The sequence below is a fragment of the Trifolium pratense genome, linkage group LG4 (genome assembly GCF_020283565.1).
Source record: "Trifolium pratense cultivar HEN17-A07 linkage group LG4, ARS_RC_1.1, whole genome shotgun sequence".
NCBI classification, from domain to species: domain Eukaryota; kingdom Viridiplantae; phylum Streptophyta; class Magnoliopsida; order Fabales; family Fabaceae; genus Trifolium; species Trifolium pratense.
The window spans coordinates 43,488,056-43,513,794 of record NC_060062.1 but is presented as its reverse complement, the minus strand read 5'-3'; the positions used below and the strand labels follow the sequence as shown (position 1 = coordinate 43,513,794).

At 33.4% G+C, this 25,739-nt stretch overlaps 6 protein-coding genes and 1 long non-coding RNA gene across 9 annotated transcripts; 2 read left to right on the top strand and 5 right to left on the bottom strand.

Moving 5' to 3' along the window:
• Positions 1 to 1,267: 1,267 nt before the first annotated feature.
• LOC123923342 lies at positions 1,268 to 6,902 on the bottom strand. Its single transcript, XR_006814350.1, has 2 exons — positions 6,836 to 6,902; positions 1,268 to 1,480 (listed from the first exon to the last, which is right to left on the bottom strand). It is a non-coding gene; the product is annotated as an uncharacterized LOC123923342 (long non-coding RNA).
• LOC123923341 (serine carboxypeptidase-like 45) lies at positions 1,434 to 7,684 on the top strand. 3 transcript variants are annotated; one of them, XM_045976029.1, is made up of 3 exons: positions 1,434 to 1,574; positions 6,950 to 7,158; positions 7,247 to 7,683. In XM_045976029.1, the coding sequence occupies exons 1-3, from the start codon at positions 1,516 to 1,518 to the stop codon at positions 7,384 to 7,386; spliced, it is 408 nt and encodes a 135-aa protein (XP_045831985.1). In that variant the 5' UTR covers positions 1,434 to 1,515; the 3' UTR covers positions 7,387 to 7,683. The 3 variants fall into 3 exon arrangements, with proteins under 3 accessions (XP_045831985.1, XP_045831984.1, XP_045831983.1); XM_045976028.1 differs by lacking the exon at positions 6,950 to 7,158 and having other exon boundaries at positions 1,434 to 1,783; positions 7,247 to 7,668; XM_045976027.1 differs by lacking the exon at positions 1,434 to 1,574 and having other exon boundaries at positions 6,873 to 7,158; positions 7,247 to 7,684.
• LOC123923340 (serine carboxypeptidase-like 45) lies at positions 2,292 to 5,632 on the bottom strand. Its single transcript, XM_045976026.1, has 11 exons — positions 5,265 to 5,632; positions 5,066 to 5,170; positions 4,883 to 4,978; positions 4,692 to 4,784; positions 4,524 to 4,597; positions 3,425 to 3,619; positions 3,259 to 3,345; positions 3,022 to 3,149; positions 2,842 to 2,934; positions 2,610 to 2,727; positions 2,292 to 2,523 (listed from the first exon to the last, which is right to left on the bottom strand). Exons 1-11 carry the CDS (start codon positions 5,548 to 5,550, stop codon positions 2,374 to 2,376), a joined length of 1,425 nt encoding a protein of 474 aa, XP_045831982.1. The 5' UTR covers positions 5,551 to 5,632; the 3' UTR covers positions 2,292 to 2,373.
• A 908-nt stretch (positions 7,685 to 8,592) lies between the features above and the next one.
• Positions 8,593 to 9,145, bottom strand: LOC123922723 (serine carboxypeptidase-like 45). Its single transcript, XM_045975419.1, has 2 exons — positions 8,761 to 9,145; positions 8,593 to 8,666 (listed from the first exon to the last, which is right to left on the bottom strand). The coding sequence occupies exons 1-2, from the start codon at positions 9,044 to 9,046 to the stop codon at positions 8,593 to 8,595; spliced, it is 360 nt and encodes a 119-aa protein (XP_045831375.1). The 5' UTR covers positions 9,047 to 9,145.
• Positions 9,146 to 9,861: 716 nt separating this feature from the next.
• On the top strand, positions 9,862 to 15,056 carry LOC123921272. Its single transcript, XM_045973747.1, has 8 exons — positions 9,862 to 10,482; positions 10,554 to 10,776; positions 11,386 to 11,509; positions 11,590 to 11,921; positions 12,591 to 13,475; positions 13,633 to 13,762; positions 13,962 to 14,161; positions 14,662 to 15,056. Exons 1-8 carry the CDS (start codon positions 10,391 to 10,393, stop codon positions 14,761 to 14,763), a joined length of 2,088 nt encoding a protein of 695 aa, XP_045829703.1. The 5' UTR covers positions 9,862 to 10,390; the 3' UTR covers positions 14,764 to 15,056.
• On the bottom strand, positions 14,910 to 16,523 carry LOC123921273 (peptidyl-prolyl cis-trans isomerase CYP26-2, chloroplastic). The gene is made up of 2 exons (XM_045973748.1): positions 15,425 to 16,523; positions 14,910 to 15,241 (listed from the first exon to the last, which is right to left on the bottom strand). Exons 1-2 carry the CDS (start codon positions 16,288 to 16,290, stop codon positions 15,139 to 15,141), a joined length of 969 nt encoding a protein of 322 aa, XP_045829704.1. The 5' UTR covers positions 16,291 to 16,523; the 3' UTR covers positions 14,910 to 15,138.
• Positions 16,524 to 20,132: 3,609 nt separating this feature from the next.
• On the bottom strand, positions 20,133 to 24,007 carry LOC123923403 (phosphopantothenate--cysteine ligase 2-like). The gene is made up of 10 exons (XM_045976093.1): positions 23,810 to 24,007; positions 23,363 to 23,520; positions 23,145 to 23,268; positions 23,008 to 23,052; positions 22,851 to 22,936; positions 22,254 to 22,306; positions 22,049 to 22,108; positions 21,665 to 21,766; positions 21,218 to 21,337; positions 20,133 to 20,681 (listed from the first exon to the last, which is right to left on the bottom strand). The coding sequence occupies exons 2-10, from the start codon at positions 23,508 to 23,510 to the stop codon at positions 20,442 to 20,444; spliced, it is 978 nt and encodes a 325-aa protein (XP_045832049.1). The 5' UTR covers positions 23,511 to 23,520; positions 23,810 to 24,007; the 3' UTR covers positions 20,133 to 20,441.
• Between the last annotated feature and the right edge of the window lie 1,732 nt (positions 24,008 to 25,739).

The window sequence follows — 25,739 nt, the reverse complement described above, 5'->3', positions numbered from 1 at the left end:
TAGGACCCGTGGATAAAATAAGAGTAGGTATGTTGCTTAGAGTAAGTAAAAATAGTAACAGAAAAAGCAATAAAAGTTATAATTCACCAAAAATGTAATTGTATGATCATATATGTTGTTAACATGAACCATACTAACAATTACATATGAAGCGTATAGATTAGAAAAGTATCCAAACCCCCATGTTTCCACTGGCCTAGCTATTGTGAATGGTAAAATTGAATAAAATAAACTCAATATTGGACTAATCATTCAATCTTATTCTATGCATTTCTCAATATATTACTTTTTTTTTGGCATGGAGGAACACACTACAAGACACCTTCCAAAAATAGAATGTGTATCATTTTTCCCAACCTACACCGTGACAATCGGTTACATGGGAAATCAACAATGATTTTTTTTCAAGAAAACAAAAGAAAACAAAAAAACACTAATAAAATCCCTATATAGGAGAAGTGGAACAAAACTTAATTATTAAAAAAATAAAAATACAGAAGCCAAAGAATCAGAGAAAAGTGGAGATGCTAAAATTGAGTTGAACTCAATATTGGCAAGGAGGCACTTTTCTTAAAGAAAATTTGATTCCAATCCAACGTCAAAAGTTTTCAGTACTTTTTTTTTTGTCAGAAAATAAACTACTTTATCTTAAAGACACGTATGTGGTGGGAAATCCTTACTTAGGAAATAGTACCTATATAATATGAGAAATAGAGTAGATTTAAGGTTTAATTAGTCTATTGGTCTCTTAAAAAAAATTTAGGTTTCACAATAGTCCCTTAAAGAAAAAAAAATCCGAATTAGTCTCTTAAAGACATATATATTTGTCATATTTGTCATTTCCATTAAATTTTATGTCATAATATAACAAAAAGTTTCGATGGTTAAAAATTTTAAAAATTAATAAGGTTTTTGGTGGATTACTTACACTTAATGACATCCACAATTCAATCAACTAAAACTAACGTTTTTTTTGTAAAAAATTGACGGAAAGGACCAATGTGAAAAAGTGATGTGTCTTTAAGGGACCAATCCAAATTTTTTTTCTTTAAGGACCATTGTGAAATTTAAAATGTCTTTAAAGGACCAATAAACTAATTAAACCGTAGATTTAATGTATCGTTTGGTTTGAGATAAAGACAAGAGAGAAAAGTGTGTTTAATTGTTCAAAAGACAAATATGTCGTTGTACTAAAATTGATTCATTTTTATTTGAATGTAACTTTGTTATTATTATACCTATTATGTTTAGTTATAGTTTAACTAAATTAATAAATAAAATTAAACTAAATAAGCTGCATTTAAATATTCATAATATTATTCTTTTAGTTGAATTAATATTCAACAAAAAAAGCTATGCAACATATAGATGAAAAAATAGCAAAAGTCATGAGCTGGATGTCATTTCTTCGCTGCTTTGGAGAGAAAGAATAATATGTGGGTCCCACGCAATCTTATCCTCCTAGGTTCCAATCACACACCTTAAAGAAACGAAAACATTTGTTGTCTTGTTGAAATGAAAAAGAAAGATCTACAGTACAATATGAGCTTCAACTCTTCATTTCACAGATGCACATTCATCTTCTTCATTCTCGTTATAAGTTTAAGATTGAGTTGCTCTTCTCATGTTGATGAGGTAACAAGGTTACCTAATCAGCCCAAAGTTGAATTCAAACAATATGCCGGGTATGTTTTCCTTGATCATGACAGAGCCCTGTTCTACTATTTCGTCCAAGCTCAAATAGATTCTGCTTCAAAACCACACGTACTTTGGCTCAATGGAGGTAAATGTCTTTCTATTATTATTATTCATTTCAATTGAGTACTCTGAATAGCCGTGAGTGTATTAATGAATAATTATAGGAACACGGTCTTTAATAAATGAACTGGCCAAGGATTGAACATAACTGAGGAGTATAGAGCTTGATTTAGGAGTAAACAGGTATCTAAATTTCTAGTTCTATCAATATTTATCTTCTTTCATACCCACTATATATTCATTGATTCCTACATATTTGGATTGTTTAGGTTGCAGGATGGACAAAGTTATATGGTGACATACTCACCTTTGCAACAATAAGAGGAGCTGGACATGCCGCGCCCTTTTATCAACCAGGGAGGTCCCTGCTGCTTTTCAAGGCATTTTTGGATGGAAACCCACTTCCAAATAGACATTGACTTAATTTAGAAGACTTGTTGTACACAATATAGAGTAATAGAGCAATTGAGTAGATTGACTTAAGGTTAACTTAGGTGCCAAGCTGGCAAAGCATGTGCCATGCTTGACACTAACAGATTCGCCAGCATGGCACATGCTTTGCCAACTTGGCACCTAAGTTAACCTTAAGTCAATCAACTTGTCTTCTAAGTTAAGTCAATGTCTATTTGGAAGTGGGTTTCCATCCAAAAATGCCTTGATAAGCAGCAGGGACCTCCCTGGTTGATAAAAGGGCGCGGCATGTCCAGCTCCTCTTATTGTTGCAAAGGTGAGTATGTCACCATATACCTCTGTCCATCCTGCAACCTAAACAATTCAAATATGTAGGAATCAATGAATATATAGTGGGCATGAAAGAAGATAAATATTGATAGAACTAGAAATTTAGATACATGTTTACTCCTAAACCAAGCTCTATACTCCTCAGTTATGTTCAATCCTAGATCCTTGGCCAATTCATTTATTAACGACCGTGTTCCAATAAATGGGATCATAGAATCTTGATCTCCACTGCAAGGGAAACAAATAAGGTTGCTTAGTCAAAAGTATATGACATTGATTAACCAATGGAAGGAATATAATAATGTCAAGAAGTAGTAATTAACAAGTTGGAATATTTCTTACCTGTATACTACAACTCTTACGCCTGATTTTACAAGTCTCCCTAGCAAAGAGATTGTTGGAATCTCAAGATTCTGAAAATTATATACTAGAACTCTATAACAGAAGAAGGGAAAAATTAGTTATAATATGTTCGAAACTGTAATGCTACGCCAAATCTATCTACCAGACTAAGAAACTTACGAACTGCAGGCTGACCAGTGGGTTATCCCTACAAGCTTGGCATTTAGTGCATTGTACACTTCTTTCCTATTCAAGTATGTGACGGTTTCATCTTCCACACATACGTCTATCTTCTTTGCAGCAGCTTGCTATACCAGAGACATGAAAGAAAGCATAATAATAAGAATACGAAAAGAAAGAAATAAAGAAGGAAAAAAACAATTACTTGGAGATCAGATAATGGATAAGTATAAATACCATTTCAGTCAATACATAAGCTTGGTGTTTTTCTGGTGGTGGACACATATCAGCAATAACATCAAAAGTATCAGTATATCCACCAACCTGTCCCCAAAAAATGAAGTTCATATTTAAAAATTTACATGATCTTTTAACATCAATCAAATAAATCTACTATAATTACCTCCATTGATAATTTTTGGTTCACTTCTGAACAATTGGGACTAAGTTTCCCAGATCGACCTTGTCTTCGAATGGTGGAATAGTTGCATACTGTTTTTAACATCTGAAATGTCGAATCTTTAATTTGTCCATGGGACCACCAAAAATCAGCATCAGAGTTGAAATCTCTGTTGAATTCTAGAAGAGGATTTCCTATCTGCAAATATCAAGAAAATAATTGGTGTTATTCATACATAGTTAGTACTTCCTATCTGCCAATACAAAAATTATGTACAAAAAGTCCACTAATTTGAAGAAAACAATGTACATAGCTCCATAACAGGATAACAGAAACAAACTGAAAATCACAAGAACTACACTAAAAAACTATAACCCAAAAAACTAAACAAATCACCTACATTTTGCCTAAGAAAGAAGGCAAAAGCTGCCCAGTAACTCAATGAAAATTCCTGACCCAAAATACCAAAAACCTAACTTGCATTCCAAGTTATGAAGACAGACTACAAATGCAAGTTAATAGCCAAAGCCTCCAAGCATGACAGCTGAAACTAAACCAGAAAACAAAACAGAATAACACTAGAAATACTAAGCACATGTGCCCAGTCAAAACTCATAGCCCAACCCCAAAAAACGGCCTAGCCAACACCGGTTCAAGATAGACTTAAACTTCACAATGCACCCTCCAAAAACCAGGACAAACTGTTGTTAATAGCAGATAACAACCTTAGCAGCACAACAAACAATTACAAGGCTACATTGACCAACATTTTTACTACCAATCCTTCCTATGGTTAGAAAAAAGTTTAATCTCTTCAACCACCTCAAATAATCCTTCCTATGGTTAGAAAAAATAATTCCATTTCTTGCATTCCAAATTGTACATACTGTTGTGAGCCAAATGAGCCAAAAACCTTTTTTAATTCTTGTATTACAAGCAGTTCCAGTCACTTTTCAAAAGGAGAGAAAATAAATTTGGAGGTAACACTATATACCAATCCAATGAAACATTATATACCAAATTTTTGAAGCAAAGTCACATTGCAGGAGTACTTGATATCCTATAATTATTCATAAAAAAGATTATTCATGAATACACTCACGGCTATCCCCTTCAAGTTAATGTTGGTGGATTTGGTTTGGAGGATAAGTTGTGCAAGTTGAGGTGCATAATGACCTGAAAATAAACATGTATGGGTTTTCATTAATCACACAATCTCAAAAATATTATTCATTCATTCATTGATATAGCTAGCAAACGAATATGCTACCTGCATAGCTTTCCCCGGTTATAAAGAAGTCGTTGTTTTTGTACTTGGGGAATTTTGTGAACCAGCCCTGTAGAAACAACAGATTATCCCTCGCTGTATATATAGCAAGGAATTAGTACCAGATTATAAAATGATATTAGTAGTACCATAAAATGCACAAAAATAAAATGTAAAGAAGAGAAATAATAAACCTGTCATTTCATCATTCACAAGATAATAAGAAGATTGGTTGACCGAAAATGAGAAGCCAACACCAACAGGAGAGTCTAGGTAAATCATGTTAGCTTCTGCAACAACAACAAGAAGTAGAAATATAAATTAAATTTAGAGTATATATAAGAAAATAAAGGCATAAAAAATCAACAAAACTTTACCTCTGTTCCAACTATAGTGGTTTTTCACCAAATGGCCTTTCCTTGTAGGCTTGAAAGGACCATGTTCACCAAATGCTCCTTGTCCAATGGACGAACAGCCGGGACCTTCAATTCAAAATTACAAACAATCTCACATCAGAGTAAATTCAGAGTACTCAATTGAAATGAATAATAATAATAATAATAGAAAGACATTTACCTCCATTGAGCCAAAGTACGAGTGGTTTTGAAGCAGGATCTATCTGAGCTTCGACGAAATAGTAGAACAGGGCTCTGTCATGATCAAGGAAAACATACCCGGCATATTGTTTGAATCCAACTTTGGGTTGATTAGGTAACCTTGTTACCTCATCAACTTGAGAAGAGCAACTCAATCTTAAACTTATAACAAGAACGAAGAAGATGAATGTACATATGTGAAATGAAGAGTTATTATCATGAGTCAAGTTGAAGCTCATATTGTATCGTAGATCTTTCTTTTTCATTTCAACAAGATAACAAATGTTTTTTTTTTAAGGTGTGTGATTGGAACCTAGGAGGATAAGATTGCGTGGGACCCACGTATTATTCTTTCTCCAAAGCAGGCAGCGAAGAAGAGAAGAATCTGAATTCAAGTAATGGCCACGGCGATTGATTTTATTGATTTCCACTTTACAGGCTAAGTTTGGTTGGATTCAGTTTTTATTGGATTGGGCTTACTAACTTTTGAATTAGGGCATCACTATTTACACCCACTGTTTTGCTACTTGCTACTATCTCGATTCATTGCCCAATTGAGGTTTGTTTGAGTTGAGTTGAGTTGCGACATATATATGTATAAGCATATATAGGTGAGTTATTAATATTATACATGTGGTCAGGAGTAGACTGCTACTTAAAAATCATTAAGTAGTGTGGTCCTCCTTGCCAATATTTTTTAGGCAATTGATGAGAAAAATATAGTGCTTACTTTTGGTAACTCACAAATATAGAAACCATGAAAGTGATACAATGGCTCTCATATTAGAGTTAGACAACATATATGGATTTGCTTATTAATTGATTAGTTAATTAATTGGTTTTGTAGCTTTATATAAACTAGAAGTAGTTATCGCATACTGAGGCATGAGTTGTCTTTTCTATGACTTTTTATCTTATTTTATTCTAAGGAATCGAATTCGAGTTCTTCCGAAATCCAAGTTGAAGCTCATATTATACCATAGATCTTTCTTTTTCATTTCAACAAGACAACAAATGTTTTCGTTTCTTTAAGGTGTGTGTGATTGGAACCTAGGAGGAGTTGAGAAAAGAGAATAAAATTGCGTGGGACCCACATATTATTCTTTCTCTCCAAAGCAAGCAGCGAAGAAATGACATCCAGCTCATGAGTTTTGCTATTTTTTCATTTTTGTCCTTTCCTAACTCTATATGTTGCATAGCTTTTTTTGTTGAATATTAATTCAACTAAAAGAATAATATTATGCATATTTAAATGCAGCTTATTTAGTTTAATTTAACTAAATGTTGTTCTTAATATTAAGAATGTACTGACACTTAATTCAAATTTTAATTGTGGTAAAGTTTATCAAATAACAAGTGAATGTGGTAAATTAATATTCAACAAAAAAAAGCTATGCAACATATAGAGTTAGGAAAGGACAAAAATGAAAAAATAGCAAAAGTCATGAGCTGGATGTCATTTCTTCGTTGCTTTGGAGATAAAGAATAATATGTGGGTCCCACACAATTTTATTCTCTCTTCTCAACTACTCCTAGGTTCCAATCACACACACCTTAAAGAAACGAAAACATTTGTTGTCTTGTTGAAATGAAAAAGAAAGATCTATGGTACAATATGAGCTTCAACTTGGCTCATGATAATAACTCTTCATTTCACATATGCACATTCATCTTCTTCATTCTCGTTATAAGTTTAAGATTGAGTTGCTCTTCTCAAGTTGATGAGGTAACAAGGTTACCTAATCAGCCCAAAGTTGGATTCAAACAATATGTCGGGTATGTTTTCCTTGATCATAACAGAGCCCTGTTATACTATTTCGTCGAAGCTCAGATAGATCCTGCTTCAAAACCACTCGTACTTTGGCTCAATGGAGGTAAATGACTTTCTATTATTATTATTCATTTCAATTGAGTACTCTGAATTTACTCTGATGTGAGATTGTTTGTAAATTTGAATTGAAGGTCCCGGCTGTTCATCCATTGGACAAGGAGCATTTGGTGAACATGGTCCTTTCAAGCCTACAAGGAAAGGCCATTTGGTGAAAAACCACTATAGTTGGAACAGAGGTAAAGTTGAAGAAGAATGTGCATATGTGAAATGAAGAGTTATTATCATGAGCCAAGTTGAAGCTCATATTGTACCCATAGATCTTTCTTTTTCATTTCAACAAGACAACAAATGTTTTAGTTTCTTTAAGGTGTGATTGGAACCTAGGAGTAGTTGAGAAGAGAGAATAAAATTGCGTGGGACCCACATATTATTCTTTCTCTCCAAAGCAGCGAAGAAATGACATCCAGCTCATGACTTTTGTTATTTTTTCATTTTTGTCCTTTCCTAACTCTGTATGTTGCATAGGTTTTTTTGTTGAATATTAATTCATACTAAAAGAATAATATTATGCATATTTAAATGCAGCTTATTTAGTTTAATTTTATTTATTAATTTAGTAAAATTTAACTAAATTAATTTAGTTAAACTATAACTAAATATAATAGGAATAATAATAACAAAGTTACATTCAAATAAAAATAATTTTAGTACAACGACAATTAAACACACTTTTCTCTCTTCTCTTTATCTCAAACCAAACGATACATTCTGGACCAAAAAAAAATCAAACGATACATTAAATCTACGGCTTAATTAGTTTATTGGTTCTTTAAAGACATTTTAGATTTCACAATGATCCTTAAAGAAGAAAAAATTCGGATTGGTCCCTTAAAGACACATCACTTTCTCACATTGGTCCTTTCCGTCAATTTTTTACAAAAAAAACGTTAATTTTAGTTGATTGAATTGTGGATGTCATTAAGTGTAAGTAATCCACCAAAAACCTTATTAATTTTTAAAATTTTTAACCATTGGAACTTTTTGTTATATTTTGACTTAAAATTTAATGGAAATGACAAATATGACAAACATATATGTCTTTAAGGGACCAATCCGGACCTTTTTTTTAAGGGACTATTATAAAACCTAAAATTTCTTTAAGAGACCAATAAACTAATTAAACCTTAAATTTACTCTATTTCTTATCTGCAGTCTTTCCTAAGTAAGTATTTCCACCACATACGTGTCTTTAAGATAAAGTAGTTTATTTTCTGACAAAAGAATAAAAAAAAGTACAGGAAGCTTTTGACGTTGGAATCAAATTTTCTTTAAGGAAAGTGCCTCCTTGCCAATATTGAATTCAGCTCAGTTTCGGCATCTCCACTTTTCTCTGATTCTTTGGCTTCTGTATTTTTATTTTTTAATAATTAAGTTTTGTTCCACTTCTCCTATATAGAGATTTTAAACAACAAAAGCTTTACCTCTGTTTTGTAGGCTTGAAAGGACCATGTTCACCAAATGCTCCTTGTCCAATGGACGAACAGCCGGGACCTTCAATTCAAAATTACAAACAATCTCACATCAGAGTAAATTCAGAGTACTCAATTGAAATGAATAATAATAATAATAATAGAAAGACATTTACCTCCATTGAGCCAAAGTACGAGTGGTTTTGAAGCAGGATTTATCTGAGCTTCGACGAAATAGTAGAACAGGGCTCTGTTATGATCAAGGAAAACATACCCGACATATTGTTTGAATCCAACTTTGGGCTGATTAGGTAACCTTGTTACCTCATCAACTTGAGAAGAGCAACTCAATCTTAAACTTATAACGAGAATGAAGAAGATGAATGTGCATCTGTGAAATGAAGAGTTATTATCATGAGCCAAGTTGAAGCTCATATTGTACCATAGATCTTTCTTTTTCATTTCAACAAGACAACAAATGTTTTCGTTTCTTTAAGGTGTGTGTGATTGGAACCTAGGAGTAGTTGAGAAGAGAGAATAAAATTGTGTGGGACCCACATATTATTCTTTCTCTCCAAAGCAACGAAGAAATGACATCCAGCTCATGACTTTTGCTATTTTTTCATTTTTGTCCTTTCCTAACTCTATATGTTGCATAGCTTTTTTTTGTTGAATATTAATTTACCACATTCACTTTTTATTTGATAAACTTTACCACAATTAAAATTTGAATTAAGTGTCAGTACATTCTTAATATTAAGAACAACATTTAGTTAAATTAAACTAAATAAGCTGCATTTAAATATGCATAATATTATTCTTTTATTTGAATTAATATTCAACAAAAAAAGCTATGCAACATATAGAGTTAGGAAAGGACAAAAATGAAAAAATAGCAAAAGTCATGAGCTGGATGTCATTTATTCGCTGCTTGCTTTGGAGAGAAAGAATAATATGTGGGTCCCACGCAATTTTATTCTCTCTTTTCAACTCCTCCTAGGTTCCAATCACACACACCTTAAAGAAACGAAAACATTTGTTGTCTTGTTGAAATGAAAAAGAAAGATCTATGGTACAATATGAGCTTCAACTTGGATTTCGGAAGAACTCGAATTCGATTCCTTAGAATAAAATAAGATAAAAAGTCATAGAAAAGACAACTCATGCCTCATTATGCGATAATTACTTCTAGTTTATATAAAGCTACAAAACCAATTAATTAACTAATCAATTAATAAGCAAATCCATATATGTTGTCTAACTCTAATATGAGAGCCATTGTATCACTTTCATGGTTTCTATATTTGTGAGTTACCAAAAGTAAGCACTATATTTTTCTCATCAATGGCCTAAAAAATATTGGCAAGGAGGACCACACTACTTAATGATTTTTAAGTAGCAGTCTACTCCTGACCACATGTATAATATTAATAACTCACATATATATGCTTATACATATATATGTCGCAATTCAACTCAACTCAAACAAACCTCAATTGGGCAATGAATCGAGATAGTAGCAAGTAGCAAAACAGTGGGTGTAAATAGTGATGCCCTAATTCAAAAGTTAGTAAGCCCAATCCAATAAAAACTGAATCCAACCAAACTTAGCCTGTAAAGTGGAAATCAATAAAATCAATCGCCGTGGCCACTACTCACTCAGCCGCTACTTGAATTCAGACTCTTCTCTTCTCTTCTCTCCGGCGAAGGTAGCGTCGTTATTTTTCTTTTTCATCTATCGGAAAAACCAATCCAAAATTGAACAAATAATAATAATAACAATAATAATAAACTGAGAGAAGAAAGATGAGCCAAGATTCTGAGAAGAGGTTTCGTTCAATCATGGATAAGCTCTTCCATTCTTCCAAATCTTCATCTAACAATCATTCACTCTCCAGGTTCATATTCATCATCATCATCATCACATTCATATTCATTTTCATATCTTATTTGAGTAATGTGTTTGTAGTTCATCGGGGGTGCAATTATCAACTTCAAGGGGTAAGAAACGTGGTTTTCAGTCAATTGTATCAGCATCTGGAGGTGGAGGAGGAGATAGGAGAGGAGATGATCAGTCTTCATTAGCTGCTGTAACTGAATCACAAGGTCATCTCTGTCGACCGTGGGATCGTGCTGATTTTATGAAGAGATTAGCTACATTTAAATCTATATCATGGTTTGCTAAACCTAAGGTATCAAATCAGTACTTGTTCATTTGTTAGTTTATACAACTATGAGGTGAATGAGATGAATTTAGGTCGTGTTTGGATAAACAACTTAGTTATATAAGTGATTATGTATAAGCTATTTCTATTAAAAAAGACGAAATAGAAGTCTGATTAGTTTCATATGCATATAAGTTGTTTTCAAAAGCTATGTTGGAGGGTTTATGGAAATGAGCTGAAAACAACTTATGGACAATGTCACAGATTGTTTTTGTAAGCTCTCACTCTCTCACAAGTGCTTAATGCCAGTAAAAAAGCTCAAATAAGTCAATTCAATCAGACACTTAATTTTTTTAGTGAGAGGAGGGGAAGTGGTGGGGGGGGGGGATAACTTTCTTTTTGTTTGGTTTGCAAAGAGAGGAGATATTTTAATTGACGGTTTGTTGCAATCGGAATTTATCCTACTTTAATTGAAGTCACTTTCATCATTTAAGAAAGCCTCTTGTTCCTTTAATTATTTTTTGTTGTGACGTTAATCGGCAGTATATTTGCCATACAACAACCTCAATGTGTCACCCTCCATCATCCTATTTTTGTCAAATTTTAAGACTCGTGTTTTACTTATGATTTTTACAGAGAGTAAGTGCTGTCAATTGTGCTAGAAGAGGTTGGATCAATGTTGATGTTGACACTATAGCCTGTGAAGAATGCGGGGCGCGTCTTCTGTTCTCTACACCAGCATCTTGGAATCACCAGCAGGGTATACCATTGTTCTTATACATATAATTCGCTAAAATACTTAATTGTATGAATTATCTAACTATAATGATTTTTACTCAGTGGAGAAGGCAGCATTGGTCTTCAGTTTAAAGTTGGATAATGGACATAAATTACTTTGTCCATGGATTGACAATGCCTGCAGTGAAACAGTGGCACGATTTCCTCCAACATCACCTCCAGTATTAGTTGATAATTACAGAGAACGCTGTTCTGCTCTCTCGCAATTGTCAGCTCTTCCGCGTATTTCATCTTCTACAATAGACCACATGCAAAGCCCACTTCTGGATGACTTTCTTGGACAATCATTGATGCAGGAGTGTGAAAATGGTTCTTTCGAACATTCTGGAATAGAAGATGTCAGTAGTCAAGAGGAACTGAAATTGTATTACCAGGTAATATCAGGTTTTCCATTGGTGCAAATTTCTTCAACTACCGGTATTTGATCTGGGATATAAATGTTAGTCTTGTTTAGTGTTTTGTTTTCTTTCTGGAATCGAACATGACACTTTCTTACCATAGAATAGAATTTGTTGATTCTACCTTCCAATGTTGGCTACCGGATTATTACATTTCGTTGGCATTCTTAGGAGATATTCTTAGATGCTCTTAGGAGATGTTACACGTCTTTTTTTGTAAATGAATCATCATAGGTGATCATAAAAGAAGTGGAAACTTTGCTGATGTTCAAATCGGTTAAATAATGGTTTACTCTTAGTTCCCCCCACCCATCCACCCACATTAAATTACTTAATGCATTTGATGGATGTATTTTATTTATGAGTCTTGTGAAGACCGCTGGTTAATCAATCTATGTATAGAAATTTTCTATTGGAAATCACAACATTCAATGCATCAGTGGCTTTCAAAATCTGCACTTTCCAATAAAATCTTTATGATTTTTTATTCCTTAACCAATGTTGGCCACTAGTTAGCATTTATTTTTTTCATATTAACAAGTTCCTATTATTTCATTTATTATCATAAAACCGTCTTAATATATCTTAGTATTTCTTAGTTTCCTCCAATTTTGAATGATTGTTCGCATGTGTTTAATTACGCAGGCTCAAAGGCTAATAAGTTTATGCGGCTGGGAACTTCGCTCTTTACCTTATGCCGTTGACTGCAAGGATGTATCAAATCAGTCTCATAAAAATTCAACTATTATATACTGTCCTCAAGTAGTTGATGATGCGACGAATAAAAGTCTCATCGTCTATTCTGCTGACAATAATGAAAGTTCAAAAGTGGATGAAAATTCCAAGTATTCTATTGGGGAACAAATGGATCCCAATTCTGTAGTTTTCGATTGTTCCCTATGTGGAGCCACTGTTGGATTGTGGGCATTCTGTACAGTTCCTCGGCCTGTGCAATCAATCAGATTAGTGGGATATGCAGAATTGAATGGTGAAAATGATGTCGTGACACAGAGTTCACTCAATAAAAATACAAATGATCTTGAAAATAGGCAGGGGGTAAATAATGCCGTGTCTGACGTTGCAAATTCATCAAAGGGCGCATCTTCGAGTCTAAATATGACAATTGCAGGGGGTCCTCCCCCAACAAAGCAAAACTTCAAAGCAATAATATCTTTGCCTGTTATTGGTCAGAATTTAAGAGCTCGTCTTTCTTATGATTATGATATTAGAGATCATTTTTTTGTTGATCTGGGCGGTAGTCAGTCACATTCACAGATCAGGATTCAGGAGATAACTGATAACACGGTTAATACCTCTATTAGACAACTTGTTCCTGTATCATCTGAGATAAGAGAAATTTCAAATTGTGAAACTGATTCTCAAGCAAGCATTCGCGACTCAGTTGTAGACAATGTTTTAGAGGGCACCCATTCTGCACAACAACCTTCCAGTCTTAAGGACAAGATTCCCGTACAAGCAGAAACTGATAGATCAAAGAGTTCATCTGTAGGCGATCCTAGTAGCTCTAAGGTTAGTGATTTTTTAATTGCCAAATGGGCACTAGATTATGATATTACTAGAAAAAAATTATTGCCAAGTAATTATTGCGATAACACTGAACAAAATGTGGAACTAGTATGTTACAACCTCCTCTTTGTATTGTTTTAACTATGATATTGCTGTGCAGAAAAACTTGGCAGAAGATGAAGCACTTTCTGTATCACATAAGACCAAGGAAGCTAGTAATGTTGAAACTTGCGGAGTGAAAGAAAGAGTAGAGAATCCAACTAGCAGTGAAGGTGTACATAATAGTTTAGGTAAGCACTATGTTTGATAGTTCCTTGGTAAATCAGGGCTGTTGAATATTTGAATGTGAAATTAGAAGGTGCATGCATTACGATTGGCAGTTGCATTGTTACATGTTTGGGATGAATGACAATATGTAATTTGCGTGTCATTGTGAGAATTTATATGATGAGTGGAAAATTCAAGAATCCTCTTCTCTTTGTTTTCCAGGTAAGTTTAAGAATCCAACAATGTCTGAGAAAGCAATGGAATTTGATCCAATCAGACAGCACAGACACTTCTGCCCATGGATTGCATCGGATGACGATGGAGAGCCTGGGTGGAAACAAACATTATCTGCTCTGTATCGACCAAAAGAACATTCACAACATTCTCCAAATACATCTCCGTCATCTATGCCCATTATTAAGGTATTTATTGCATGTCTTATTACAATCCAGTTAATTGGTGGATAGTATTAGACATTAGTAACATTCTGTGGACTGTGGAGAGTCTATTCTTTGACAAATTGAGACTTGAATTAAAACCTAAAAGCTAAATATATGGGTCTAAATTGTCTAACAATAAGCCAAGGTTTACCCTTTGCTTAAATAGTCTCTTGCACAATCATGATTTCCATTAAACTCATAATAAAAGATTGAATTGCTCACAACATTTGGGCTCATCATGTTTCATTTTCCTCAACCTGTTACGCGAACCAAACACTGTTTCATGCGAAGTGAAAGTAAATTATACGTGATTCATAAAAAAACCACAGAAAGAATGATAGTTTGATGGTGTTAATATTTCATGTTGCCTCAACTTTGTTGTGACATGCTCTGTGAACATTTGCTTTTGACCAATTATTACTTGTGGTAGTGGAGGGTTGTTTTAGGAGTTTACCGTCTTACTATATACCATGTATATGCAGGTAGATGACCCTGTTGGTTCAATCAGAAAGCTTTTCAAGTCTCCACCTACGAGAAGAACGAAACTTACTCACATTTCGAGCCAAAATGCAGAGCTTGGGTAGCTTAGACCCAGATGTAAGATAGGTCTTAATTCAAGAACACGAAACCATTGTATACTCTCATTTTTCTTAGCATGTTATTCCATTTGAAAACCATGTAAACTGTAATTTTTGTATTAATAGTTCAATAGCTCTCTTTTAAGATGATGTTGGATCAATCCCCCTCCTAACAAAAGAAAGTAATTTGTTGCACCTTGATGTTATTCGTGATTACATTGCCTTTTGGAACTGAGCTGTATTTTTTATTTTTTTTCCATTTGCAATTGAAATGGCAGATGCTACATAGAGTTGGATAATGATAGTGTGTCATAGAATGTGTTTTTATATGTTCTCTTACACTGAAATTTAACTAGAAAAGGGAGTGAATACAATTTTGTACTACTGTATTACACCACAGTTTGTAACGACAACTTTGGAGTAAGGGCGGTTGAATCCCCTTTCGGCTACAACAGCCCTCTTGTCTCCTATAAGCTTTGCCACCCTGTAACAATATTATAAATATAAATGATTAATAGATAATCAGGATTCAATTGCAGATAGAATCATAGAAGCAAACACAGAAAACATGCAAAATAGCTCAACTATTTCAAACTTGGCATGTTGGACATAAAGTAAGAACTCTTCTATGACTATAATGCAGCAAATAATTGTCTGTTATACTTACTTGAAATATGGAGAGCTTGTATTCTCTTGTACAGTTTTCACCTGACTAATCCTCTCCACAACCTCCATCCCTCCTACCACCCTTCCAATTACTAGAGACGAAGTATCCAATTCTGGCGAATCCTTGGTCGCAATGACAAATTCTGTCCCATTAGGATCTGTTCCAACTTCTTCTTGATCAATCTCAAGTTTCCCTAGTCTTGCAACCAGTTTAAACTTAGGGGGTGGTTTTGATGGATCTCTCACAATAATGCCTACACTTCCAGCCACGTTTTTAGTCCCAGGACATTTCTCATATATTCTTTCCCATTCCTCAACAAGATTTTCAGCAGCCAAATTGCTTCCTGTCTTGTTAGCAAGTTCCGCATCCACCCCATAGGATCTAAGACCGCCATGTTGGACATAATTCGGCATGATTTTGACAAACTCTTTCCTTCTATAGCTTACACCAGCGGCTCCACTGATAATCTTGCTAAACCTCTCAACACCTGCTGGGACATCGTCTCCATAGAGCTCTATAGTAACGCGACCAACTGGTTCGCGATCAACAGATATGTCAAAGAAAACTTGTTTAGTTGGTTTTCTTGCAGTGCAACTAAGAGTATTAGTCAAATTCTCTCCCTGTTGGTCACTGTTGGTTACATCATCTTCTGCTCTTGCTCTGGATCCATCGCCCAAAAGAAGTAGCAAGCAAGAGTTGCTGTAGATTGCGAGCTCTCTACGCGATAACCTGCATTGCTGTTTGAGGATTGGAAAATGTGGTGTGGTAGGTAATAGTTGGAATGATGAAGGTGATGGTGCTGATGTATGAGGTGGTGGATTGAATGGTTGAGGAGAAGTTTGCAGTATCCTTGAGTTTTGTAGCATTTCTCTGGCTTTTGTTGCAACTGCTTAGGAATTGGTTTATGTTGGTGTTTCTGCTGCAATTTCTATGATTGCTGTTCCTTTTTTTAGGGAGCTTAAGGGATTTAGAAAAGTGAAAGAATAACAATGGATAGAGTAACGGATACTAAAGAGATTTCGTGGATAAGAAAGATGGAAATAGCTATGTTCTATGGTAGACAATTGTTAGTCACATATTAGCATTTTATGTACTTTGTATCTGGGTCCCTTTAGATGTTTAGAACAAAATTTTGTGGAAGAAATATGCACACATTTTTTTTTATATTAATATAATATGCACACATTTTTTTTTTAATATTAATATGCACACTTCTTTGCTCTTTCACTATACTAGAAGTGTTTGGATGAAAATAAGGAGAAAATGGTGAATAAATTAAATTAATTGATGAAAAAGGGTAAAAAATTAATTAATTTTTTTATATAATTAAATGTCTTGATTTATTAAAAGAGAGAAGGAGAAGGAGGAGGAAAACGAAAACAGTATATCTTTGTTTGATTCACAAGTGAAAAATTACAAAACTATTTTGATGTTACGTGTGTTTGGAAATCCTAATTTCCACAACTCAATTTGAAATCGAAATTGCACCCATTACTTATGTTCAGTATGACGGTGGATGTATCAAAGATCATTAATATAAATACCTAATCGGAGATCACTACCACCAAGATAATAGATACACCTTATACTTAACTTGTTTTCAACATAGTATTATTTTGCTTCTTAAAAAAAAAAAAAACCTTAATTTGGTCCCATGTTTATTTTATGTTTCAATTTGTGTTGGTCCCCTACATTTTCATTAGGTTTCAATTTAGTCATTTTCGTTAATTTTGTCACTAACACCGTTTGAACTATACACGTGTCAGTGTGTCAAAGTGTCAACACGTATATCCACGTATGCAAAGCCACATGTGACAAAATTGAATGAAAAAACTAACTAATGCAAATGTTAAAAACGTAACCAAATTGATACTTTTTAAATATAAATAACCAAATTAAAACCTAAAATAAATGTAACGTAAGACTACCCACAATGGTTTCAACACCAAAACACATTCAACACCCACTTTTTCACTCCACATCATTTTCTCTTTCTTCCACCTAATCATTCAACACACATTCAACTTTTACCCTCTCCAATGGTTTTTCAATTCAACACCATACCCCACCACTTTCTCTACCCCACCACTTTCTATTTCATATTCTTATTTAAATTTTAATTTTTGTTTTTATGATTAAATAACATTATAATTATCGATTAAAATTAAATTAAAATAATACACTTAACAAATGTCAATTAACCATCGGCATGTAACCATTAAACGGGGGTGTTTGAGATGGATTTCTCAGCATAGTTCCATAATATGGATGAAAGTTTGGAACAAAGGATGATTGGTTGAAATTTGATGTTAAACCAAAATTAGGTGTGTTTTGAGGATGTTGGTTGAAAAATTGATTTGAATTTTGATAATTGTTGGGATTTTGATAATTGTTGGGGTTTTGATAATTGTTGAGATTTTGAGAATTGTTGGGATAATTAGAAGAATTGTTGGGATCTATTTCACTAAAAAAAGATTAAAACTTCAAAAGAAAGACTAATTAGAAAGATAATAATAGATTAAGATAGTGAAAAATTTGGTTTTTTTTCTGTGTCCAAATGAAATGAACCAAGTCTCTATTTGTAGAGAAAAAAAAATCACGAATTTTGGTAAAAAAATAAAAAATTAATTTGCAATGAGATAATTGAGTTCAAAGGATAAAAATCATAAAAATCCACCGGACCAATCAGCAGCAGCCACGTGGCTGCCTTTTATCCAAAGAAGCTTCTCTCTCCGCGTGACCAGCTTCCACAGTCACAGTGTCCGCGCGTGTGCAACACGCGCCAGGCAGGCCAAATTTAAACGTGCCACGTGGCGTTCCAAGCAGGTTTCAACTGTGTTTAATAGTTTCATCATCTCTCTCCGCCAGTTCAGATTCAACATGGCCTTGCAATGGTTTCAACACTTCTTTGGAGATTCAACACAATGGATTCAACACCATTGTAACTAGTCTAAGGGAACAAATATAGTTAATCCAAAAAAAAAAAAAAAAAATCCTAGTGATTCCGTAGAAACCAATAATTAATCCAAAAAATATAAAAGAAGAAAAAACATTAAAAAGATAAAAAAAAAATGATATAATTATAAATACATTTAAAAAGAGATAGAGTGAAGTCAAAATCTGAAATTAATTCACTAAACTTCATCACTCTCACTCACATCACATAGCTTTCGTTGCTCGCTCATGGAGAAGAAGAAGAAGAAGAAGAAGATGAACAGTCGTAGACGCAGAGACATGGAGGAAGAGGAGACACAGTATCTTCCTCATGAACTGATCATCACCCAAATCCTCCCAAGATTACCAGTCAAGTTTCAAATGCGTTCGTTGGTGTTTCTGCTGCAATTTCTATGATTGCTGTTCCTTTTTTTTAGGGAGCTTAAGGGATTTAGAAAAGTGAAAGAATAACAATGGATAGAGTAACGGATACTAAAGAGATTTCGTGGATAAGAAAGATGGAAATAGCTATGTTCTATGGTAGACAATTGTTAGTCACATATTAGCATTTTATGTACTTTGTATCTGGGTCCCTTTAGATGTTTAGAACAAAATTTTGTGGAAGAAATGCAATGATAATATGCACACATTTTTTTTTTTAATATTAATATGCACGCATCTCTGCTCTTTCACTATACTAGAAGTGTTTGGATGAAAATAAGGAGAAAATGGTGAACAAATTAATTGATGAAAAAGGGTAAAAAAAAATTTAATATATAATTAGATGTCCTGATATATTAAAAGAGAGGAGATGGAGGAGGAGGAAAACAAAAACAATATATCTTTGTTTGATTCACAAGGGAAAAATTGCAAAACTATTTTGATGTTACTTTTATAGTGTGTTTGAAAATCCTAATTTCCACCACGGCAACTCAATTTGAACTCGAAATTGCACTCATTACCTATGCTTGGTATCACGATGGATGTATCAGAATCATGGTGACCCACAATGATTTTGTAGATGCTACACTCTATTAACAAGAATCAATTTGCGAGACCAAACATAATTTCTATCAATGCATTTTAGAATTTTACATATTTTTAATCTATTTTTCCCTTCCTCATAATTTCTCTCTATAATAGAGGAAGTTGTGAAGCTAAAAATGAATTTGTAAATATCTATTAACGAATTATATATATACTTTATGTACATCCTTTCTGTAACTTTAACTTCTTTATATATCAATTTAATTAGCGATCCATTGACTAAAAGTTCAACTGTGACCAATTCCATAAGTTTTGTAACATATGGATGAACTTTGGCTTCTCTATATCCCTTTCAATTCCATCCCCTTTACAATATGAGGCATAAGGCACAGCTTACTTGCCTTGCATAATAAACCACCTTGATTTCTACTGAAAAAGTCTTGGAGTCTAATAGTCCAGCTATTGCATTTTAACAAACTATTTTGGACATGTTTGGAGAAAAAGAAAAACTACCTATTATTCTGTACAGTATTTCAATTGTCCTCAAACTCATGATTCTATGAATCTATGTTGTGTTTATACAAATGGTTATGGAAGCAAGTTAACTATATATATAACATGTTAAGTCAAGAGCTTGAGAACCATACATGACATACATATTAATTTTAGTGAGACCCTGATCGACAATGGGAAGAATCACAAAAGTATAATCTAGGGTTTATACATAGCCCAAAGCTATCAAGATATGGCTATGGTCTTGCTACATTTCTTTTCACCCTTGTATCTGTATTGACTAATTCTTCTTTTTATTCTTTGATCACAATCATTAAAAAAAATCAAATAACATTATTATTGTATCAATAATATCCTTATCTTCAATTAATTGATAAGGGATAGAATTGTGAAGAACAAATGATATATTAAGAAGTTAAACAATAGCTTTAACACAAATACATTAATTGTATTTATTACTCTATCGTTCATAATGTTAAACGCCGCTTAAAAAGAACCCGCGAGAGTACAGGAAACCAAAACTGTAGCTCCCCAAAATTGCAACAAGGAGAAGAAAAAGGTCAGCCAAAGTCATTCCGTAGATTCACCGACCGGAATCCTCGATATAAGTGGCATGTCTCTCAGAAAGAAGTTTAATAAGAGGCTTCTCTACATCGTTAGCAGACTCGCTATTGTCTCGCAGAACAGTAATATTATCAATACCAGTGGTGACCACTACTTTCTCCTTCCGAGTTGAAAGTTCATTTGCAACAACTGCATGCATCTTGTACTTTTCAAGAGCTGCATTAGCCTTCTTTAGAAGAATGCTTGAATCTGTCTCTAACTGTTAGCCAAGGATGAAAGCAACTTTTATCAATGTGTCAAGATATTTTAGTTATGTCTATTTTCGAACGTTTGCTATTGAAACAGAAAAATAGTCTTGCTGCTATGAATACCTAATAAGAGATCACTACCAAGAGGTATTTTGATCGTCTCATGTGAGATGACTATTTTAGATCTCAAATATTTCATTTATATTTCTAAATATCATTGGTGGAAAACATAGATAATTCAGTTCCTTTAGAAATTAGTATAAATTATTTTAGTTTATTCTTCTATAACTGTGGAAAGGGTACTTGATGATATGCAAGGTGTCATAATAACGTGTAGAGTTAGACTTCTTCAAAAAAAAAACACGTAGTGTTAGACTGAACTCATTTTCACCCATGTTCTTTGATCAACACTCTCAAATCGCCGTATCAAGCTATTATTGCTATGTTAATAAGTGCAATTCAGTGTCAATCAAATTGGTAAAAGTCCATATAGAATTCTAAAACGAAAAGAAATTGGTTTTTCCTCCTTAGTTTTTTTAACAAATACCTTGAAAGATATGCAGAAAGCCAGAGGAGCCCAATCTTTCCTAAGCACTGACAACATTTTTGGCACTTGAACAAGTTTCACATCCAAGAGGTGAGATCCTGACTGAATTTTGTGTTCCACCTGCAAGATTAAAATGAAACAAGTCTTAAAAGCATTGCATTACAAGTTGTACTACTAAACAGAACCAAGCCACCATTCTTACATTTCATGTTTACTTAAATAGAAGCAAGACTTATAATTTTATGGGACATTATCTGTATTTACACTAGAAACTAAGGCCAAATTCTCTAAACACAAATTCCACCTCTGACACAAGTAATACTGAAAATTTCTTCAAATGATATATCTCTTGTCCCTTAACCAATAACATAATCATTTTAGCCAAGATTAAGGTCATATGGCATAAAAAAATTCATCGAACTAAGAAACAACATATCATATCTATACCATATCCTTCCAAGGAACATAATAGTCGGATACTGCAGCAGCAAGATAAAACATTGCACGTTGGCCAATACACCTCATTGAAATTCCAATTATTTGCAACATCTGCAAAACAAAAGGAAATTAGCACAGACTAATTAGTGCAGGATTGTGCTATTATTTTAAATTCCTACAATTATAATTTACATAAAACAAGTAGCTCCATTTTGCAATATGACAAACACATGAAATAAAAAGCACAATAATTTAATCCACCTCCATGGTTGATTGCAGTAATCACTCGGACAAACATAGAATAAATATTAAATACAATATATGAGATTCAAATGTCCTTTTCTGTTGCATCAGACAAGACTAACACAATTTACAACCATATGCTAAACTAACCTGAAGATACTCGAATATGGTGTTGAAAGGAAGTTTTAACAAGTGACCGCCTGCCACTGCCTGCAGTGGAATGAAAACCCCAGTAAGGATAATTGCATTTGAATAAGCTAAAGCTAATATACAGTTATAAAAAGGAGACAAAATGAAATTACATAAACAAAAAGAAGACAAATGTAAAGCACAAAATTCAATCTACAAAACATACAGTATGATGATCCACAATAGCACTTGTCACAGCTTCAGAATAATCCTTCCGAACTGAAATAAAAATCATGATTCAGCAAAATCAAGAAAACCCCCGTTGATTTTATAAAATAGCAATAGAAAAGGAAAAAAATGAAGGCATTTAATAAGTCACAAAATAGCCAACGAAGTATAAATCTTTGACTAGCCTTCATCTGAGTAGGAAAAAATAATATTGTATGAAAAATCATAGACATACTTCCATTGTAGAAGAATAAATCTGAGTATAAGCCAATGAAGTATAGATTTTTGACTAGCCTTCTTCGTCTGGAAGAATATTTTCTCATGGGACACTTAATATCATCATACCATACAACATTAATAACACGCATTGTCAAATATTATCTATCAGGATATCAAGTGCAATAATGTTAATTTAAATGCTGTCCTATTTATTCTTGGCACACCTTGTGCTTTGAATAGTTTAACCAATACAAGTTCTTTTGGTTTTTTTTTTAAAAAAATGTTGTCCTAATATGAACAATTGTTTGTACAATTTCAGGCATTAGCCTCTATTTTTTATTGCGTGAAACGAGGAGAAAACAGAAACTGAAAAAACCTTGAATATTTAAGTCGTTGGTGGGCTCGAAGCATTCAAGTAAGGGATCCTCCGGAAGGGATCTGCAAAATGGCTGGAAACTTCCCCTGTATAAATATTCATCAGTAATCAACACATTAAACATATGAAAAGGCTAATTGCAGGACCAAAAATTTACCTCCGGTACAGAAAGATAACAGCATATCCAGCCTTCAGAAAGTACCTGCAAAATAACCATCGGCCTGTTCTTCTCAAAAGAATATAAATGAATATATACTAGTTTATTTCAAAAAGAACAAGGCAAGTGCATCATACTCGGTGGACGTGGCCCCTCTATGACCAGAACTGAAATTGTCAACATAGCGGACGCACCGTTGCTCCAATGGAGCAGTGGTACCCCCAGAAGTCACACAAACAATTCTCCTAGCTTCCCCATTTTCTGTGGTCCCAAAAAACACCACACATCATTTAGAATAGGAAACAACACAGAAAGATATATGTGAATTTGAATGTTGTAGTAGAAGCTGACTTACCTGATGATGAAGAATTACGTTGAATGAATTGATTCAATTTTTGAGTTATTTCATGACTGCTGTTCAAAGGAGGAGCAGAGTCGAAAAAGGCTTTGACTTGTGCTTCAAGGGTTTGCCCCTCATCTTCCAATATGTTTTCAGCATCCATCAAAATCTACCTACACATTTATCATCATAAACACAAATCGTTTATCGTTAACTAACTCCTTCTTCTCTTGTGTTTAAGTGTGAGGATTTCGATTTCTTATATCTGGCTGGCACACAATATAAAACAGCCAACAAATGCAAAAATATGATGAAACCGTATTTACTGACTAATTTTCATAAAGAAGAGTTCCTTATCACAAAAAACCCAAAATTGGCCAGAAAATCTTGAAAACTGAATTGATTGCAAAGAAATCGATCCATGGTAATGGTAATATTAGAATAAGAGATATTGAAGCTTACCATGGAAATGAATCACCACACGAACGAACGGGGAAAGAAGGGAATCTAAATTACAGTGTAGGCGAAATGGAAGCAGGAGGAGTTGTGAACAAGGCTTGCTTTGCTTCTCCCCCACCCACCCACCCACCGGTAAAAGAGTCATAATTTTGAGTTTTTGACTCAATAATGAAATGTGTGGTCCATTAATTTGACTCAATTATCTTAATAAAAAAAAACAACTAAACAAGGGTTATTATAAGATTACAATTTTTTTTTATTCCTATAAAAAAAAAAGTAACATGTATTAGTCCTACCAAATTTTTATATTTGCAGTTTTAGTAAGATCAAGGAAGTTAGTGAAATTAAGAATAATTAAACATGAATATATATATATATATATATATAATCAACATATGCATCAACATGTCCCCGTGAGCTTAGCTCAGTTGGTAGGGACATCGCACTATATGTGCAGGAGCCCGGGTTCGAACCCGGGACACTCCACTTATTCACCTTTAAGGTGGATTTTCTAGCCATCAGGCTACTTGACCAAAAAAAAAAAACATATGCATCAACATATAAATTATGAAATTAAGAATAATTAAATACGAATATAGAATAATTAAATAGGGATATATATAAAAAATTTTAAAAAAAATTATAAACATTGTTATGCATCAACATATGCAACCCACCACTCCAACCTTCTCCTCTTCACACCACCCTCATCCTCTTCTATTGCAATTAAGCACAATGTTTGATCTTTCGAGAACCATTAAAGTCATGCTTAAAAAATCCATGTTTTGTCAAAAAAGAAAATAAAAATAGATAGATGCACAATATATTAACAAATTTGGATAGGGTGACAAACCATGATTAAGAAGGCGTGGAATATTGAAAATAGTGGGAGGAAATTGAGATGGAAAAAATGAAAAAGGAGAGGGTTGAAGAAGATGATGTGTAGAAATCAAAGGATGGGGTATTTGCTATGGTGTTCATAGAAAATTCAATATATCTACCGAGTTTGACAGAAATCAAATGGATCATTAATTTTTCAATTGTCGATACTCTACTCAAGTTTGGCAGAGCATTTTTATTTCGTTCGAAACTATATGCAATCATTTCTTATCTTTTGGAGCATTAGTAAAGCATTCGAAATTTGACAGTGTAAGACATCTAATTTGGTTAGCAGCTAATCGGAGCATTTGGAGATCAAGGAATAATATCATTTTTAGATGAGAGATTATCGGAGTATTTGACATTGTGGATCAAATAGAATATATTTCATGATTTTGGTTTATTGGTCGTATTAGGAAACCAACATCTTTTGTATTTTCTGATTGGTGTAATGATCCTATAGCTTGTAACAAAATCAATTAATGATGTATCTTTGAATTGTAAAGGTTGTGTACCCCTTGTACTTTTTATAATTCAAGTTTCTTTGCTTATAAAAATAAAAACTCTACCGAGTTATGCTGATAGAGACACAAATTAAGTCTATTTGGTTTTTTTTTACTATAAATTAAGTTTATTTGGTTGTAAAGAAATAAAATGGGAAGGAAATAAAATATAAAAATCAAAGAATGAACTTAAATTAAATCTTAATCTATGTTCACTCATCGATTTGCATGTTTCTCTTCCTTTCCACTAAAAAATTATCTATTTTGAGTTGAATTCAAAAAAAGTAGTTCATAGTTTCCACAGTAGAGATTTAACTAAATTTGACGCTATTATTTATCATTGTAAATTAGTTTTCTCTAGTTATCATAAAAACTCTAGTGTAGAGTTTGCGCAGAAACATGCTATTGAAACTGTTCATACTCTAACTAACGCGGCTACATTGTCGGTTAGTTTCCATGTCTTGGTCGATGTATCAAATTGTATTAAACACATTTTAATATTCCGTAAAAAAAAATGTTACAGTACCCACCCGTTTTGCAATTAGTAGTAT